This window comes from Quercus lobata, chromosome 3, assembly GCF_001633185.2.
Source record: "Quercus lobata isolate SW786 chromosome 3, ValleyOak3.0 Primary Assembly, whole genome shotgun sequence".
Lineage (NCBI taxonomy): Eukaryota > Viridiplantae > Streptophyta > Magnoliopsida > Fagales > Fagaceae > Quercus > Quercus lobata.
The window spans coordinates 62,124,626-62,141,649 of record NC_044906.1 but is presented as its reverse complement, the minus strand read 5'-3'; the positions used below and the strand labels follow the sequence as shown (position 1 = coordinate 62,141,649).

General features: G+C 33.4%; 2 protein-coding genes across 2 annotated transcripts; one reads left to right on the top strand and one right to left on the bottom strand.

Annotated features, from left to right (window-relative positions):
• Positions 1-3,120: 3,120 nt before the first annotated feature.
• LOC115981222 (TMV resistance protein N-like) lies at positions 3,121-3,636 on the bottom strand. Its single transcript, XM_031103387.1, has one exon. It carries the CDS (start codon positions 3,634-3,636, stop codon positions 3,121-3,123), a length of 516 nt encoding a protein of 171 aa, XP_030959247.1.
• A 10,290-nt stretch (positions 3,637-13,926) lies between these two features.
• Positions 13,927-15,045, top strand: LOC115982756 (MLP-like protein 423). Its single transcript, XM_031105463.1, has 2 exons — positions 13,927-14,283; positions 14,583-15,045. The coding sequence occupies exons 1-2, from the start codon at positions 14,097-14,099 to the stop codon at positions 14,855-14,857; spliced, it is 462 nt and encodes a 153-aa protein (XP_030961323.1). The 5' UTR covers positions 13,927-14,096; the 3' UTR covers positions 14,858-15,045.
• Positions 15,046-17,024: the final 1,979 nt, after the last annotated feature.

The window sequence follows — 17,024 nt, the reverse complement described above, 5'->3', positions numbered from 1 at the left end:
TTGACTTTTGAAATTCAGTGGTTGTGATGCAATGTGGGATTTTTTTTTTCCTCTTAAATTAGTTATACTGCTGATACTTGCATCATCCTCACGTGAAGATATTGTGATGATGGGTGTTACAATTTTGTATGAAATCAACTGCTTGCTTTTGGTGCTTGTTTGAACTTTGAAGTACTAAGTTCACCTTTGATTCCTTTTCCATTTTCTTTATGCATGCCCTGCTTTCACAAAGGTGATTAATCAGAGTAATTGCTAGAACAACTATGATGTGATTGATAAGTTTCTGTTTTTATTTTTACTCTTTTGGTTAAAATCTTTCTATGAATTCCTCCCCCCCCCCCCCCCCCCACGTGTCGAGAAAAAGTGAAAAATTAATGGATTCAATGATTGTGGAATAAAATGGTATGATTAGATATTTATTGGATGCTCAATCTTTCTTTTTTTTTTTTTTTTTTTGGATGAGAATAAACTTTCATTAGAACTGAAATTGAAGTACAACAAAGTAAAAGGAGCAGCACCGTTACAAGCAGTCCATGTGGACCAGATTTCTCACTACTGGAGGAGACACACCTCTCCATACCTGACTAATATTATTACATCTAGCAAACCGAGCTAGCTCATGCACCACCCTGTTGTACTCCCTTTTCAGGTGCCTAACCTGCCAGCTGCTAAACCATTCAAGAAAAGTAAGAATTCCTTGGACAATATGGCATTTCTCCTTTGACTTCCTTGGATAAAATTCTTTGCACTACAGAGAGTGAGTCTGATTCAATAGTAATATGATGAAGGCCCATTTCCTTTGCAAGTAGAATCCCCGCTTTCACTGCTAGAACTTCAGTCTCATCCACCAAAAAATTGCCTTGGAGTACTCTGCAAAGGCAGCAACAACCTCTCCTCTAAAATCCCTTATGACCAACCCAATGCTTGAGCATCTTCCGTCATCTGCAGTAGCCCCATCAACATTTATCTTGTATACACCAGCAGGGGGTTTTTTCCAACTAACCTCACAAGACAACGGACCCAACAGAAAAAATTTCGACGCTTCTTTATAATTAGATAGCGCACTCATTGCCAAATTCCAGACTTGACTTGCCCCTTGGCTGACCGACTCAAACACCCTCTGGTTTCTATTAAGCCAAATAGCCCAAGCTGCCACAACCATAGTTTCCAGGTCCCTAATAGTTCCTGCATGTAACAATCTTAATGCAGTGTCAGCAAAATCCAACTTTTTTTAGGCAGTTGGTTTCCCCATAGATTTGAATCCGAGGACCATACAATACCTTGGTTCTGTCTAAAAGTAGTTGGTTTCCCCATAGGTCTGAGTCCGAGGACCATACAGTACTCTGGTTCTGTCCATAAGTTATAATAACAATTAATTAATAATAATAATTTTTTTTTTAGGTAGTTGGTTTCCCCATAGGTTTGAGTCCGAGAACCATACAATACCTTGGTTCTATCCAAAAGTTGTAATTTTTCTTTTAAGTAGTTGGTTTCCCCATAGGCTTGAGTCCGAGGACTGTACAATACCTTGGTTCTGTCCAAAACTTGTAATTTTTCTTTTAAGTAGTTGGTTTCCCCATAGGCTTGAGTCCGAGGACCATACAATACCTTGGTTCTGTCCAAAACTTGTAATTTTTCTTTTAAGTAGTTGGTTTCGCCATAGGCTTGAGTCCGAGGACTGTACAATACCTTGGTTTTGTCCAAAACTTGTAATTTTTCTTTTAAGTAGTTGGTTTCCCCATAGGCTTGAGTCCAAGGACCGTACAATACCTTAGTTCTGTCCAAAACTTGTAATTTTTCTTTTTAAGTAGTTGGTTTCCCCATAGGCTTGAGTCCGAGGACCGTACAATACCTTGGTTCTGTCTAAAAATTGTAATTTTTCTTTTAAGTAGTTGGTTTCCCCATAGGTTTGAGTCCGAGGACCGTACAATACCTTGGTTCTGTCCAAAACTTGTAATTTTTCTTTTAAGTAACGAGGATTAGCCCCCCGGCCAAGGCACAGGGTGTCGAACTGATGGTGGAAGCCCCTAGAATTATCCTTGTCACTAGTGCTTCGAAGCATAGCCCCTAGTAGAACTTTGTACTAGGGCAACAACACCAGGCCGCTGGAAGTAATGGAGGGGCTTTCGCAGGCCCTGGGTTGACAGGAGCTTGACCCACTGTCTGTGCTAACGCACAAGCTTCCCTACAGACAGCGCTAATTGTAAGGACTCAATTTGTAATAACTCTCGAAATGATATTGGGTTCGCACGTTAAGGGCCCAAACAATATAATTTATAGAGCGTGGACTTGAAAGGCTAGGCCTTGGTTATCGGACAACGGTTAGTCGTGGTTTCTATGGAAATTTACACGAGAGTGAACCTGGCATGTCTAGTAAGACCTTCTTCCGGTGCGACCTGAGTGGTTCCGGTCTTTAGACCTCGTCCGAGGAGCTTAGTGTTCTTATTATTCTCCTTCTTTAGGACTTTTATAGTCTGGGAGACGACTTGTCTCTCTCTCACTCAATTGGTTCTTTTTCCCTTTTATACTAGCATTTACCTTTCTTCCAGTGTCCACGTGTAAGCTCCACTTTCTAGGGTTGAGACTTGTCCTATCAGCCCATACCTAGAGTGTTTGGGGGTGGTTGTAAAAGCTGAATAACATGGTGAAGAGCATGGACCTGTCAGACGTAGAGTTCTTTATTGCAGTATTTGCAGCTTTTTCACTTGGCCTACTTCTGCACTGAGCTCGTCTTTTCCTTTAGGGGATCTATGGGTTGCCGAGCATAAGATCGTCCTCGGCCATATCCTTAGGCCTTTTTAGGACTTTCATTATGCGTCCTCGGCAATATTTCTCCTTGACTCAGGCCTTGGGCCTTAATATAAAGTGGGTCGGGGTCATAAATTTTGTGACCCCACATTTAGTATTTGTGTTCAAATAAAATTTAAATTCTATTTAATATATATATACATATGTATATATATATATATATATATATACACACATAAACAAAATTTTTAAAAAAAAAAATAAAAAAAATATAATATAATATTTACCTATATTGTTCCGAATGCAAGCCTGCCAAGCCTGCAGCCTCCGTCCATGCAGCTCTCCAATTCTGAACCTTTTCTTCAGGGCCCTTCAGGAGAGCGCCTCTGCAAAATTTCCCTTATGTTCTAGCACCTCCGATTGAGACACATCATAGAAAATAGGCAGCACCTTTTGATTTAAAAGCCTTTTGCATTTCATGATCTTCACCAGCTCATCAAGGCACCAATCCGAAGTAGCATAGTTTTTTGAGAACACAACAACTGCAATTCTTGAAATCTCGATTGCCTTCAACAACTCAGGTCCAATCTCTCCCCCTCTAGGGAGATCTATGTCATCTCTATACGCACCAATCCTTTTATGGTTTAAAGCAGCAAAAAAATGGCTTTTAAAGCCTGTGCGGATATCGGCCCCACGAAAGCTAACAAAGACCTCATATTCATGTGTCAATGTTGGGGTGGATAAGGATGGATAAAAGTTTTCTTGGCCCTCCGAATGAGTCATAGTTGCAACACACAGAACTAATTGAGGTAAGACCAGTATTGCGATGCCTAAACTCAAGAGCAAAGCAGCAAGGGCCGATAAGGATGGAGCAGAGGGACGAGCCATGGTTGCAACTCGCAGATGAGCAAAGGAGCAAGAACCGGTTGTGTTTTTTTTTTTTTTTTTGGGTCGTGTGCAAGTTTTCCAGAGTATAGTGGGACTTTTTGACTTTGTGCACGCTGTTCTGGAAGTTGGCATGAAAACCCCAAAGGATTGGGCTTTCTCGTTTTTTTTTTTTAATGAACTTTCTCGTTTTTCTAGTTTTGTACAGCTTTTTCTTTTGCTGTTCCTTACTTTTACAAAAGCAACCGAGGAATAAAGTATTCTAAAAAATGTTTATTTTAATTTGTTGATTGCTCTTTTACTATTTTCATTCTTGCTTTTTCCTGTTTATCTAGTTGGTCATCATTTGATGGGGAAAGCGGATGAAATGAGTTATTCAAAGGAAGCCCAATTAAAATTCCAAACCCGTGGATCCCAGGCTCAAGCCCAAATCTTACCACTTAAAACCCAAGCCCACAACCCATTTACTATCTAACCCAAAGTTTTGAAAATCAAAATTTTTTTTATAGTTTTCATGAACCATATATCATATAACTAATTCTTGAAATATGAATGGAGAATGAGCAAGAAACCTGATTACTTATTAAGCAAAGGAAAATGTTGAGAACTGATAACATTGGCTATTTGGAAAGAACTTTTGTACAACAGAAGTTAAGCTTTGATTTTATGACATTTCTTCAGTGGTAATTAGGAATGTTGGACACTTGAAAATGAGTTTGTAAACCTTTGTTGATTCTTTAATGGGAAGTGCCTTTGATAACCTTCTAGAAGGTGTAGAGTTGTCAACGAATTATGTTGTTCCCGTCGATTTTATACTAAACTACTAAGTGAATCTTTTCATAATTCTTTCACCAGAATTGTTCATATTCCATGGTGCCTAAAACAAAATTTATATCTAAACTGCTAAACTACTATATTTTCACAAAGACACGTATCTGCTGGAGCCCTTGTCTGAAAATTCAGCTTTTACCAATTGCAAGACCCATTTTTACTTTATTTTGAAGGTAGAATTAGAGACTAGAATGCAGTTAGTTCTCATTAAGTATCATTCTTTAGATTCCCTTGTGGTTCTATATAACTTCTGATTCTAGATATTTGGTTTGATCTACTTTCATCATACTTCTTTTTAGGAGAGGGATTTGTGTGAGGGTATAGCCACCTATGCCTTGCCTCCGGTCCGGTCAAAACTGAAAAAACCAACAAAAAACTAGTAAAAATTGTTTAAAAAAAAAAAGGGTCAAAACTAGATTAAACCGGAAACCTTTTTTTTTTTTTTTTGGTTCTTTGATTGGTCCAGTTTTTAAAACCATATGCGGTTGATAATGTTATTGTAGAAGAAGAATGTGAACTTATTGATGAAAGTGACACAGTCCTACCAATCAAAGGATAGTAAAAATAGGTTATGGGAAAGCATGGCAAGAAGTAATAGATGTAAAGTTGATACATGTTAATGGGCCTAATTTTTTATTTATAAAAGATTCTTTCTAGATGGCCCACCTTTGCATTTATTTAATTGCAAATCCACCCAATTGTTGATTTCTGCATTCTTTTTTAGAGTTTTCTGTAGAAATAAGTCTTTTTAAACAAAGAGATCAGGTTGATCATGCTGAGTTAGGTCACTTCAATTGGACCTGAAAAAATGATGTCTCTCTCTTAGTTTGTGTTCATCTGAGATTCTTTTTTTCAGTAATTTTTTGTTTGCTCTTTTAGATCAACTCAAAGGGCTTATATTCTATTTTCCTTGCTTTTTACTGTCTATCTTCCATGTAAATTTTGTTACTTGGTCAGAGTTCCTCCCTTATATTCCTGATGGGAATTGATATTTGTCTTTGTGGTATTATTGTGAGGCTTCTTATATTCTAATTTTTTTTCCCTTGTTCTTTTTCTTTCAGCTGGAAACATGCAACATCTGATTGTTGAGGCTTTGATAGCAAGGAATCTGATAGAAAGTTTTTTTTAATATTATTTTTGTTAAATTCTAATGGACACATTAGTATATTATTGGCCACGTCGAGGATGAATATGATCCTGTATTAGATACTTACAAAATGAAGAGTTATTAATGTGATGATGTATTGATGGAAATTATGACATTTTGTAAAATTCATTGTTATTGGAAATTTGAAGTCCTTTACTCCCTTGGAGATATCAATTCCAAATTTCTAATATCTTTTCAGGGTTTTTGTAGATGTCTTATAAATAAGACAAGTTATACACCTCACCTTAGTCATTTAAAACGTTGTAAACAAATATTGTTGATACGAGTATTAGAGTAATATGAAAACCTTGGCACAATACATTTGGTTTGAGAAGAAATATACTTATATTAATACAAACTTATGACTATGAAAGTATTTGTAGGATTTGTAAACAAATATTGTTGATACAAGTATTAAAAGTTCAAAATTACCTTGGAACAGTATATTTGGTTTGTGATGAAATATATTTATATTAATACAAACATATGGTAATGAATAGTACTTGTAATGAATATTTATATTTCAAAATTAGTTAATTTAATTTTCTTTTGAACACAAGTTGAACTCAAACTCCTCACAAATTTGAATTACATAAACAAATTTTGATCCAAAAACAACTTTCATTTTTTGAATCCATTGTTAAAGAATTAAAAAGAAAAAGAAAAAAGAAAGGTGTCTCCTTGCTTTAAGAGTTTTAAAAGAAAGATGATCAAGGTTGCTATATATCTAAAAATAAAAATAAAAGAGCTCCAAAATAAATAAATATTATTATTTGGATTAAAAATAGAAATTAAAAAAAAAATTATAATTCATAATTCATAATCAAATGATTCAAATTCTTGCATTTGTCGAAGATCTTGAAGACCCACATCATAGGGAGGAACTACTCGAAGATCTACAACAAAGAAGAAGAATGAAATGTAAGAGAACCAATAATAGGAAAAAAAAATGGCTTAAAGACCCATGTCATAGGTAGGAACAACTCAAAGATCTGCAACAGAGAAAAGAATAATGAAATGTAAGAGAACCAATAATAGGAAAAAAAAATGGCTTAAAAATATAATCATTTGCCTCGTGAGTCATGATATTCGCAATAATGAACACCATAATTTGTAGCAAAATTTAGATTGAAAATATATATGGCTTCAAAGAAAAGGAAATGCAAAAATATGTCTTCAAAAGAATATATATTTTATAAATTTGGAAGAAAAAAAAAAAGGATAAAATACATCCAAAAAATTTAGAAAATATATTTTACTTAACTGCTATTGGAAATAGATTCGCATGGTCTTTGAAGTATGAGCCAAGTGGCCGTAGTCCACGTCTTTTCTACTGTTCTACATTTTAATTCTAAAAGGACAAAATTCGGTAACAATAACTTAAGTGTAATATTTCACTTAATATTTTTTTATTGGATATGAATTTTAACTAATTAATAAGTATGTCATCAATAATATGTTTAAATTTTAAGTTTTTGCAATATAAATTTATATAAAAAATAAGTTTATAGATCAAATAATAAATAAAATCTTATTGGCATTAAATTTGCAATATATGTTAAAAATATAAATAACATCTAATCTAACAGTTAGATTTTCAAAGTCATGTTAAATATTTTGTAATGGAAGTTGCTATAAGCAAGTTTGTAAACTTTGTCTAGTGAATAAAATACTATCTTGGCCTAAAAATTTCACCACTATTAGAGAATTAGCATCCGTGGATGCAAAAAAAGTGTCATACATGCTCAAAACCTATTTTATCTATTTTATCATCTTATTTTATAACTTACCTAATATCTCAGTTTCTATTTTTACATATAACTCATTAAAATAGTATAAACAAATCAATTCTCTCTCTTCTCTCCCATCTCTCTTCCCTCTTTTCCTCTCTTCCTCTATCACTCCATTAAAATATTAGTTTTTATTATTATAACCTATGAACAGTAGGGATGTATATATACTGCCTTACTGTTCACAGATGCTAAAAAAATTTATATCCCCATGCATGAGGTGATAAGCTATTTTGAGAATGTTGTGAAATTATTGTGTTAAAGGAATAATAAAAATTAAAATTAAATAAGAGATATAAAAAATTGGTAATTTATTTTTTTTCTACCATTTCTCATGTTTCATTGAGTGGCGCTAAAACAAGGATCATGATTTCTCTCTGTTGCTCAGTATATGTATATACCACTAATGTTTTTTTTTTTTTTTTTCTAAATTTTTTTTTATCAAGTTTTCTTCCATCTTATTTTCATTTACATTACCTTGTCGAATAATTTTGACAAAGAGTATTTAGTGTTCTTTGATGATGCTTATTTTGGGCAAATTTATTTTAGGACAAAGTTTGGCTACAAATGTACAATTTAAAACTATAATTGTTAAATTACATTCTCTTTATATTCTTAATACGCATGTCAAGTTTTATGCCAATAAATATTATTTACTATTCGATTCATAAACTTATTTTTTTATGCATAATTTCATACTACAAAAACTTGAAACCTAGATATTTGATTGATGATAAAGCTATTGATTTTTTATTTTCCAAAAATTTTTGCAGGCATGAAAGATATAAGAAGAAAATGTTATCTAGTGGTGGATTTTTCAAAATTCATATCCAATAAAGGATATTGAATGCAGTTGTAATCACTAGCTATAGCTAAGTTTGTAGTCAAATTTTGTCTTTAATTTTATGGGGTTTGTTTAATGAAAAATACTATAATCACATCATTTTCGTAATAAATCCTAAGTGGTTGGTTGTTATTGGTTATTATAGGTGGGGCAAAAAAGTAATTTAAGTTGTAGATTCAAATCTATATCTACATATTACTAAAAACTTAAGTGTAACATTTATTGTTGCTACACTCTTGTTAAGCCACATCATGAGCAGCCGTGTCATCATTCATTTATTTTTTATATTTTCATTTCTCCATTTAAACTTTTATTCCCCCTATTTTCATTTAAAAAAAAAAAAAAAAAACTCTACTTCTCCTTATTAGTTCACATACCTACTGTTACAATTCTTCTAACATTTTCCTTTCCTTTTTGTCTCTTTATCTCCCCACTACTTTACCGTTATACTTTTTTTCTTTTTTTTTTATATTTTGACTCTTTTTCTACCCATTTTATTTTGTATAAATTTGATATCGTTTTCCCATTTAATCCATATTTTACCCATACAAAACTGTGAATACTCTCTCTCTCTCTCTCTCTCATTAAATTTTTATTAAGGTTGATGATTTTTTTTTAATATGTGTTTTGGTATTGTGTGTTTGTTTTTTTAATATCCCATCAAAAAGTTTTCTCTTTCCTTTTTATACCTTTAGTTGAATTTTAGTTTGGATTAATACTTAGTTTTTTTGGAAATAGGAATTTGAATATGCCTACTAATTGTTTAAGTAATAAATTATTATAAAGTCCATTATTTATTCCTTTAGTTTCATTTTAATTTTGACTAAGATGACATTGTAATTTTGTAATGAGTTATGACTATTATGATAATTTCCTTATTCCTTAATAGATGAGAAATTTGAATAATAAATTTAAAACTTATAAAGTTTAATTGTATATTAAGCAAATATAATACACTACAATAGAAATTAGAAGAACATGGTTCACCTTAAAAAAATATTAATCAAACATAAAAAAAAAAATGATATATTTGTAGAGATAAAAAGATTAAAAAAAAAAAAACTTGTAGAAATCATTTTTAAAAAATAGACAATACTTGAAGTAATGGTTACTTAAAAAAATAAATAAAAAATAAACAAGTAATAGTTATTTTTTATAAATTACACCCTATTACATAATATTTATATTTCCATGCATTGCGTTAGTCTGCGGCTAATTAGAACTAATAATAACTTATCACCTATAATTTGCTGTGAAAAATGTCATGGACATAGCACTCCTCTTGTTTAATATGTGATTTTTTTATTATAGGAAATTGAAACTTCATTCAACTAGAAAAAGAAAGTACATCCCGGAGAAGAACTTGTTCTACAAAATAAGAACTCTCTTCAATCTAAAGAGGGAAATAATCAATGCTAGAGGCATGTTTTGCTAATAAATGAGCAAGTTTATTACCTTGGGAAAATTCAATACGTTGGAAAGCGTGGCTGGAAGATAAAATACCATAGACAATTGGACCAATAGATGAAGGAGGTGAGGATTGTTAACATAATTCAATATGTCCAAAAAGTGTGGCTGGAAGATAAAATACCATAGACAATTGGACCAATAGATGAAGTAAGCGAGGTTGTTCACATAAAGCATCGGAGATAATCAAAGAATCACCATCCAAAATAAATTCAGCAACCCCAACATCTCTAGCATAGGAGATACCAACCTCAAAAGCTTTCGCCTCAGCCCCAACAGCATCCATTGGAGCTTTGATCTTCTTAATAAGCTGTACAATGTAAACGTTGAAAAACAAAGAACTTTAAAATAAGTTGTACTTAAATTACTAAATTAGCCACTAATGATTAAACTAACAAACATGACTGAGTAAAACAAAAGGAAGTACTAAATTTGATTTGTTGTTATGCTGAATAATTTGATGTTACAGTTTCTCTAAACATAGCCCACCCAGTCAGCCATTCGGTAATCAGCAGGTCTAGTTATCGGTATACAATCACTATGGATAAATACTAAATTTAACCATAATATACCAAATATGAGATGTGAATTTTAGTACGAATGAAAATCGTTTCGATAGAGTGATATTTCAGTAGTAATGAAATCTTTTGCTATATCATGTATTTGGTTTTAACTTCACCTCCCTTCTCCTTTTCTATTTTACCTAAAAAAAAATCGTTAGCATAGGACTTTAGTACTGGAAATTTGCTTGATTACTGGGCCTGACATATACCGTAATAAAAGCGTAGTATGTGAAAAATATGGGCCTTGGGTTATTATGGTCCACAAAATCAATACAAAGGTGCGTTTACACCCCAAAGAGTAGAAGATTTGCCCAGCTCCATTTAGGCCTTTGAAACAAGGATGGGCCTCAGCAAAATGCTAGAAGAAGATGACGGCAAAAATGGCCCATTAGCATTAATTTTTGAAATATTTAGCAACAGAACACTGTTTCGGAAATAATTAGGGAAATACCACTTTTTCCGAAAACGCCGCTATAGGGCCCGAAAACGTCACTATAGGGCTTAAAAAACGCCACTATAGGGCCCCTTGAACCTGTTATGGGGACTTATAAAAAAAATTTTGCAGGAAAACGCCGCTATAGGGCCCAAAAACGTCACTATAGGGCTTAAAAACGCCACTATAGGGCCCCTTGAAACTGTTATGGGACTTACAAAAAATTTTGCAGGAAAACGCCGCTATAGGGCCCAAAAACGTCACTATAGGGCTTAAAAACGCCACTATAGGGCCCCTTGAACCTGTTATGGGACTTATAAAATTTTTTTTCAGGAAAACGCCGCTATAGGTCCGAAAAAGTGGTAGATTGCTATATAGTTCGGAAACAGTGTTTCTGAGCAAATTATTTCCAAAATTGATGGTAATGGGCCATTTTTGCCAGAAGATGACACACTCAAAAAATAGGTAATAGTAATGCTACATTTCCAGTAATTTCACAATAAATTTTAAGGGATAAATTGTTATTAATTAATAAATAAAATATAACTTAACTCAACTCAACTCAATTTTTTTTTTTAAGTCAATTCAATTAAGATATACTAATAACTAATAGGGGTAATTTATAAGAAAGAATATAAATAAAATGTTGGTGAGTTTTGTGTGTGTGAGGATAATTTGGTAGTTATAAAAGAGAGATGTAATTTGAATCTTGGGCATATTTTTTGAAAACACCAAAAAATATTAAGTGAGCTACAAAGCTCTTGGCAAATATTAGTGTTCTATATGTAGCTCATCTAAAAAAAAAAAAAATTGAAACTTTAATCTCCCTTTCCTCACAATAACTACTTTGGAGTTCCCACACTGGCAAAGGATTTTTATATGTAGGGGAATAACGGTACAATAAGAATGGAAAGAACAAGTTTACCATATAGTAGAACCTTATTTGAATCTGCCCTAGGTTTTTATCTCCCAATACAAAAAGATAAAAGAAGAAAGATGCCATCTAGCTAAAAATAAATCATCATCATTAGTGCATATGGAGAGAAAAATGGCTGTAACAAACTACTTTCCATCTTGCAGATTTCTTACTTAGGAGTGAAGAGATAAATTATAAATATTAGTAATATTTTTACATAGAAATATATAGTAAATTTTCTCTGTGATCAAACTTAGTGGTTGTATTTAGTTTGTCGTCTCCAACTCCACCAACTCCATTTTCCAAAATCGGTGAGGGTGGCTCTGTCGTTTTTCTCATTAAATTTGCCCATTGATTTCAGCACCATATGTTCTCTGCTTAACTGATTCAGCGGTTCAGCATTTAAATGGTTACATCTAATGACAACGAGTTCAATGAGGGTGACTTGATGCATTTGAGGGCCTTAGGCGAAAACTAAATTGAGGTTTTTTATATATTTAAATGTGTCTTTTAGAAAAAATCAAATATTACTTAAACTTTATTCTTTTGTTATAGATGCAAAATTACTTAAACTCTATTCTTTTTATTTATTAATAACTAATATTTAGGTTTAATCAATATTATTGTAATGAAAGAAATAATTCTATTGATTAAAATTTAGGGGCTTTTTTCTACTATTGGCCTTAGGCGACTGCCTCGTTCACCTATACTATTGAGCCACCTTTGGAGTTCAATTTGTTCATTCCATCTCTTTCTACAAAAGTGAACCCAATATTTGCATCCATAGCTCCTCTTTTCATCAACTTAAAGAGCAGAAAAAATATAGTCATAGGTTTTATTTTATTTTTAATTTTTTAAGCACAAAAGGAACTAAACTTTATCATGAGAATTTATGTATTTGGGGAGCCTATGGGCTATAAGGATGTTTAGGACCTTAGGTAGGTATTATGTACTTGGTGAGTCTATTTGGTGGCCCTGGCTAATTTTAGTATAATTTATACTTCTCATTTTCTATATGCCATTACATTTTAATCTATCACAAGAGGACAATTTCATTTACAATGCAATTTCAGTCAAGTAATGGTAACCCTCATATGCCAAATCTATTTGGTAAACGTATAACGTGAAGAAAAAATTGAGACCTAAAAAAAATTTAATACCAAAAGTTTTAGGAATGATAGGTAGGAAGGTTTTTTAGATCAAATCAAGAATTGTAAGATTTTAATTTTCATAAAAGAAAGGGTAATAATGATGTGTTCAAGACTTAAGATAAAATATACTATAATAAAAAATAAGAGCAGTATTTTACAATAAATAAAATAAATTTCATTTTTTGAATACATCAGGAAGTCTGGAAGTGTGAGGATTTGAATCCTGAATGTTTTCGCTAGAAAAAACAGGTGATAGTGCTAAATTGTTGGCTAAATCAAATAAATTTTAAAGACATAGAAGTATATTTCATAAATGAAAAGTTTTAAGTTGCAGAAAACATTAATCAATGGAGAGAGAGAAGATTAATGACTGATTTAGGGTCCGTTTGGATTGAGATTATTTTTGTTGAAACTGAAAACTGAAACTGAAAACACTGTAGCAAAATAATTTTTAAATGTGTGAATAGTATTGTGGGATCCATTTTTAATAAAAAAGTTACTGAAAAGTGGAATGTGTGAGTCCGTGAACAGTGCATTCATGCACTGTTCACAGTTGACTTGGTCATATTATGCGGCTGCAAAAAAAAAAAAGAAAAAAAAAAAATTCAGAAAACGCAGACGCTGGATTCATTTGAATCCAAACAGGCACTTAATGGATGTTGACAATTAGAGTTAAATAGAAAATTCTAATATGTAAAGCTAAGTATTTATCTAGGATAAATGGTGGATTTTTACAAAATGTCTTATAAAAGGTTTTTTTTTTTTTTTTTTAATCGAACTCAAATGCCCAAACGAACACTATAAAATATAAATATGTCAAAATTTAAGATTTGTTGGGATCAAAGCTATAATTTAAATTTATATCCTATCACAGTCATACTAACTAAAGATTTTAGTGCCATCCAGATTGTTTAACAGCTTCTTCTTCTTTTTAATTTTTGGGGAGCAAAGTAAACTTCAATACATTACTGAATTTTGATCTTGATTGTATGGGTCCATAGTTATTGCAAGGTCGGTCGGCCCCCACCATCCATTACCAACTCACTGAATGCCCTTAAATGATTGGTCCCCTTTTGCTTGTGAGTCACGTGGTCCTTCTAATTTTCATGATATATTTCAATACTAGTGACTACTCCCAAGTAAAGTGGCAGTTGAACTTGTTAATGTTGAATTTAAGGCCATTGTCTGAAATACCAAAGCTCCACTACTACCATATATACACCCCTAAGCTAGTCTCAAATTTGCATCACTACAACATACATAGAAAGTTCTCTCTCTCTCTCTGAATTTTCATTTTGATTCTTCTTCTATTACATAAAAAATGGCTTCCACTGGTAAGATGGATGTAGAAATTGAGGTGAAGTCTCATGCAGACAAGTTCTTTGAAGCCCTTAAGGACTCTGTCAATGTCCTCCCTAAGGCCTTCCCTAATGATTACAAGAGCATTGAAGTTCTTGAAGGTGATGGGAAATCCACTGGTTCTATTCGCCTCATACATTATGGGGAAGGTAATTTTGGTCACTCTTTTGTTTAAAGGTTCAATCTAAGATATATATGACCTGCATATTCACATTGATACAACTTACTCTAAAAACTTAAGTCTATGATTTTCGGCACGTGTCATATTAATTTTTTTTTTCTATGTTGGACTTCTATTTACACTAGTATATCCAATAAGTAATGTAAGAGGGCGTTTAGCAAGCCTAATAAAAAAAATGTTTTCTTTTTTATGGTACTTTCAGCAAATAAATAAATCAACGAAACTCATCTACAAAATTGGTTTCTCTCTCTTGTCTTTTTTTTTAAGGCTCTCCTCTTGTGAAAGTATCAAAGGAGAAGGTGGACATAATGGATGAAGCAAACAAGACATTTGTGTATTGTGTGATTGATGGGGATCTGCTGAAATTCTACAAGAATTTCAAGAGCAACATTTCTGTAATTCCAAAGGGAGCTGGGAGCCTTGTGAAATGGTCGTGTGAGTTTGAAAAGGCTAGCGAAGAGATTCCAGACCCACACCTCATTAAGGACTTTGCTGCCAAGAACTTCAAGGAGCTGGATGACTATGTTCTTAAGGCATATTAGAGGGCACTCCCATTTCCATTTGGAATGTTTCTGGTGAAGTGAAGAAATTATCAATAAACAATAAAATTGTGTTTGGAGTACTGCACTCTTTTCAGTTCTTAGTAGTTGTTACTTTGGGGTACATGTTCCTTTCTTCGTTACGTAATGTAATGGATGATGATTGATGACGTTCTTAACTTCTTATTTTCCTCCTGTTGGTCTCCTCTATTTTTACTTATATATTTTGTTAGAAGTATCTGGTTAATTGATTAATTTAATTTTATTTTATTTTTTGAAACCATTAATTTTATTATATCTTAATATATAGCTTAAATTTTTAAGACAATCGATAATTAAATATGGTATCAGAATAAGAGATCTTAAGTTCAATCATTGTCTTTTCTACTCTACCTCCCATTTAAATTCTCACGTAGTGAGTCTCTCCTATTAAAAGGTGGTTAAATGATCAAATTTATCATATCCTAATAGGTTAAACTTTTAGAATAATCGATAATTTAACACATTTAAAATATTAAAAATGATTGAAATACAAATTAATTTGGTAAACATGGGATATAGGAGATTGCATTACCAACAAATTTTAATTTCTTTTATCTAGTGTGGTTAGTTATGTCCTATTTTATCGAAACAAAACTATTGGAAAAAGTTTACCTTTAACCTACTGAGTTGCGATTGATACAACCATACATGTATATTTTTAGTCACATTACTCATTTAATAAGTCTGTGACTTGTTTAAATAATACACATTGATAATTTTATAAACCATCACGTAATGAGTTAGAGCTTAGAAGAGATTCTTCCAAGCCGGTTTGGAAGAAAAATTTGCCCTATTTTATTTAACATTCCTGAGTGGTAAATAAGCTTGTTGTCCTTGCTCATCTTAAGTTCAAGTACAATTATGCTGTGAGATGATGTCAACTTTATGGAATCAATCAGATAATTACCTTTATCAAATAGAAATTATTTCGTTCTCTCATTGGTCTTTCTAATTAATATAAGTAAATCATTGTGGGTTTCAATGATTACGTGAATTTCCTAAAATTAAAATTTGTTAAATAATAACACACTTTTTATTGGTTCGGTGTATTGAATAATTTCTTCTCCTTTTCAAAGATGCCGTGGAAACAAAAAAATAAATAAATAAATAAATTCCAGTTGGAAAAGGGAATCATCAAAAGTTATGCACAGTAATTGTGGGGCCCAATAATTTATGGACCAAGCCCATTTGCTCGTGGAGAGTCCGAAGGCCCAAGCCGAGGAGAGCTGTGGTCCAAGCCCGATAACATAGAGCACAAGACAGTTTCGGGATACAGCCGAGGACAGTTCAGTCCTCGGCAGATCCAAAATCCCACCGGAAAAAAGGGGTAAAACTGGTATAGGACTAAACTTGAAAAGAGATCTAAAATATCTTGGGAAAGTTACCCTTATGACCCTTCCCAGATAAGACTGCACCTAGCAGAGCCGTATTCTTCAGCTTTATCCATCATCCCCAACAATTCTGGGATTAGACTGATGGGACAAATATCAGCCTTGTGAAGGTTGACCCTACACGTGGACGAAGGACAGCTAACGCAGGCGAGTATAAAAGAAAAGAGTAAGTAAATCTAGAGGGGGCTCCAATCCCACAAAAGAGAAAAGGGACTCCAGGGGATAAAGGACCTGAAGAACACATACACATCACAGAAAAACCCACCGTCGGGTAACCGGGGTAAGACCTTAATGATCCTCGGATCAGATTCGAGGAGTCCAACCCCATAGGATGCGACGCTGTAGGGCTTAAATGCTCAAACCCAATTCCTTTTTTCTATATGAATTCCTCTAAAATCAGGACCGGAACATCGCCCCGTGACTAACGGCTAGTTTTTCAAGCCCACTCTCTACAAATCATATTGTGAGGGATCTTTCATGTGCGAGCCCAACATCGTTATTGGGCCGCCACAGAAGTGTGTCCTTACAATTGGCGCCGTCTGTGGGGAAGCTTGCGCGTTGGCGCAGGTGGCGGTGGAGTCAACTCTCTAGCAAGCAGAAATTCCTGGGGTTTTCCTACGTCTCCGGCAACACACAGCTGTCGCTCCGACATAAACTTCTGCTAGGGGCTACGCCTTGCGGTGCCAACGGCGTGGGCAGCTCTAGGGGCTTTTGGCCACAAACCAGCTCTCCCCGCC

Excerpts from the sequence above, each read along its gene's own strand:
- LOC115981222 (XM_031103387.1), bottom strand. The coding sequence starts at position 3,636 with ATGGCTCGTCCCTCTGCTCCATCCTTATCGGCCCTTGCTGCTTTGCTC.
- LOC115982756 (XM_031105463.1), top strand. The coding sequence starts at position 14,097 with ATGGCTTCCACTGGTAAGATGGATGTAGAAATTGAGGTGAAGTCTCAT. Across the intron at positions 14,284-14,582 it reads CCTCATACATTATGGGGAAG|GCTCTCCTCTTGTGAAAGTA; the intron begins GTAATTTTGGTC and ends TTTTTTTTTAAG.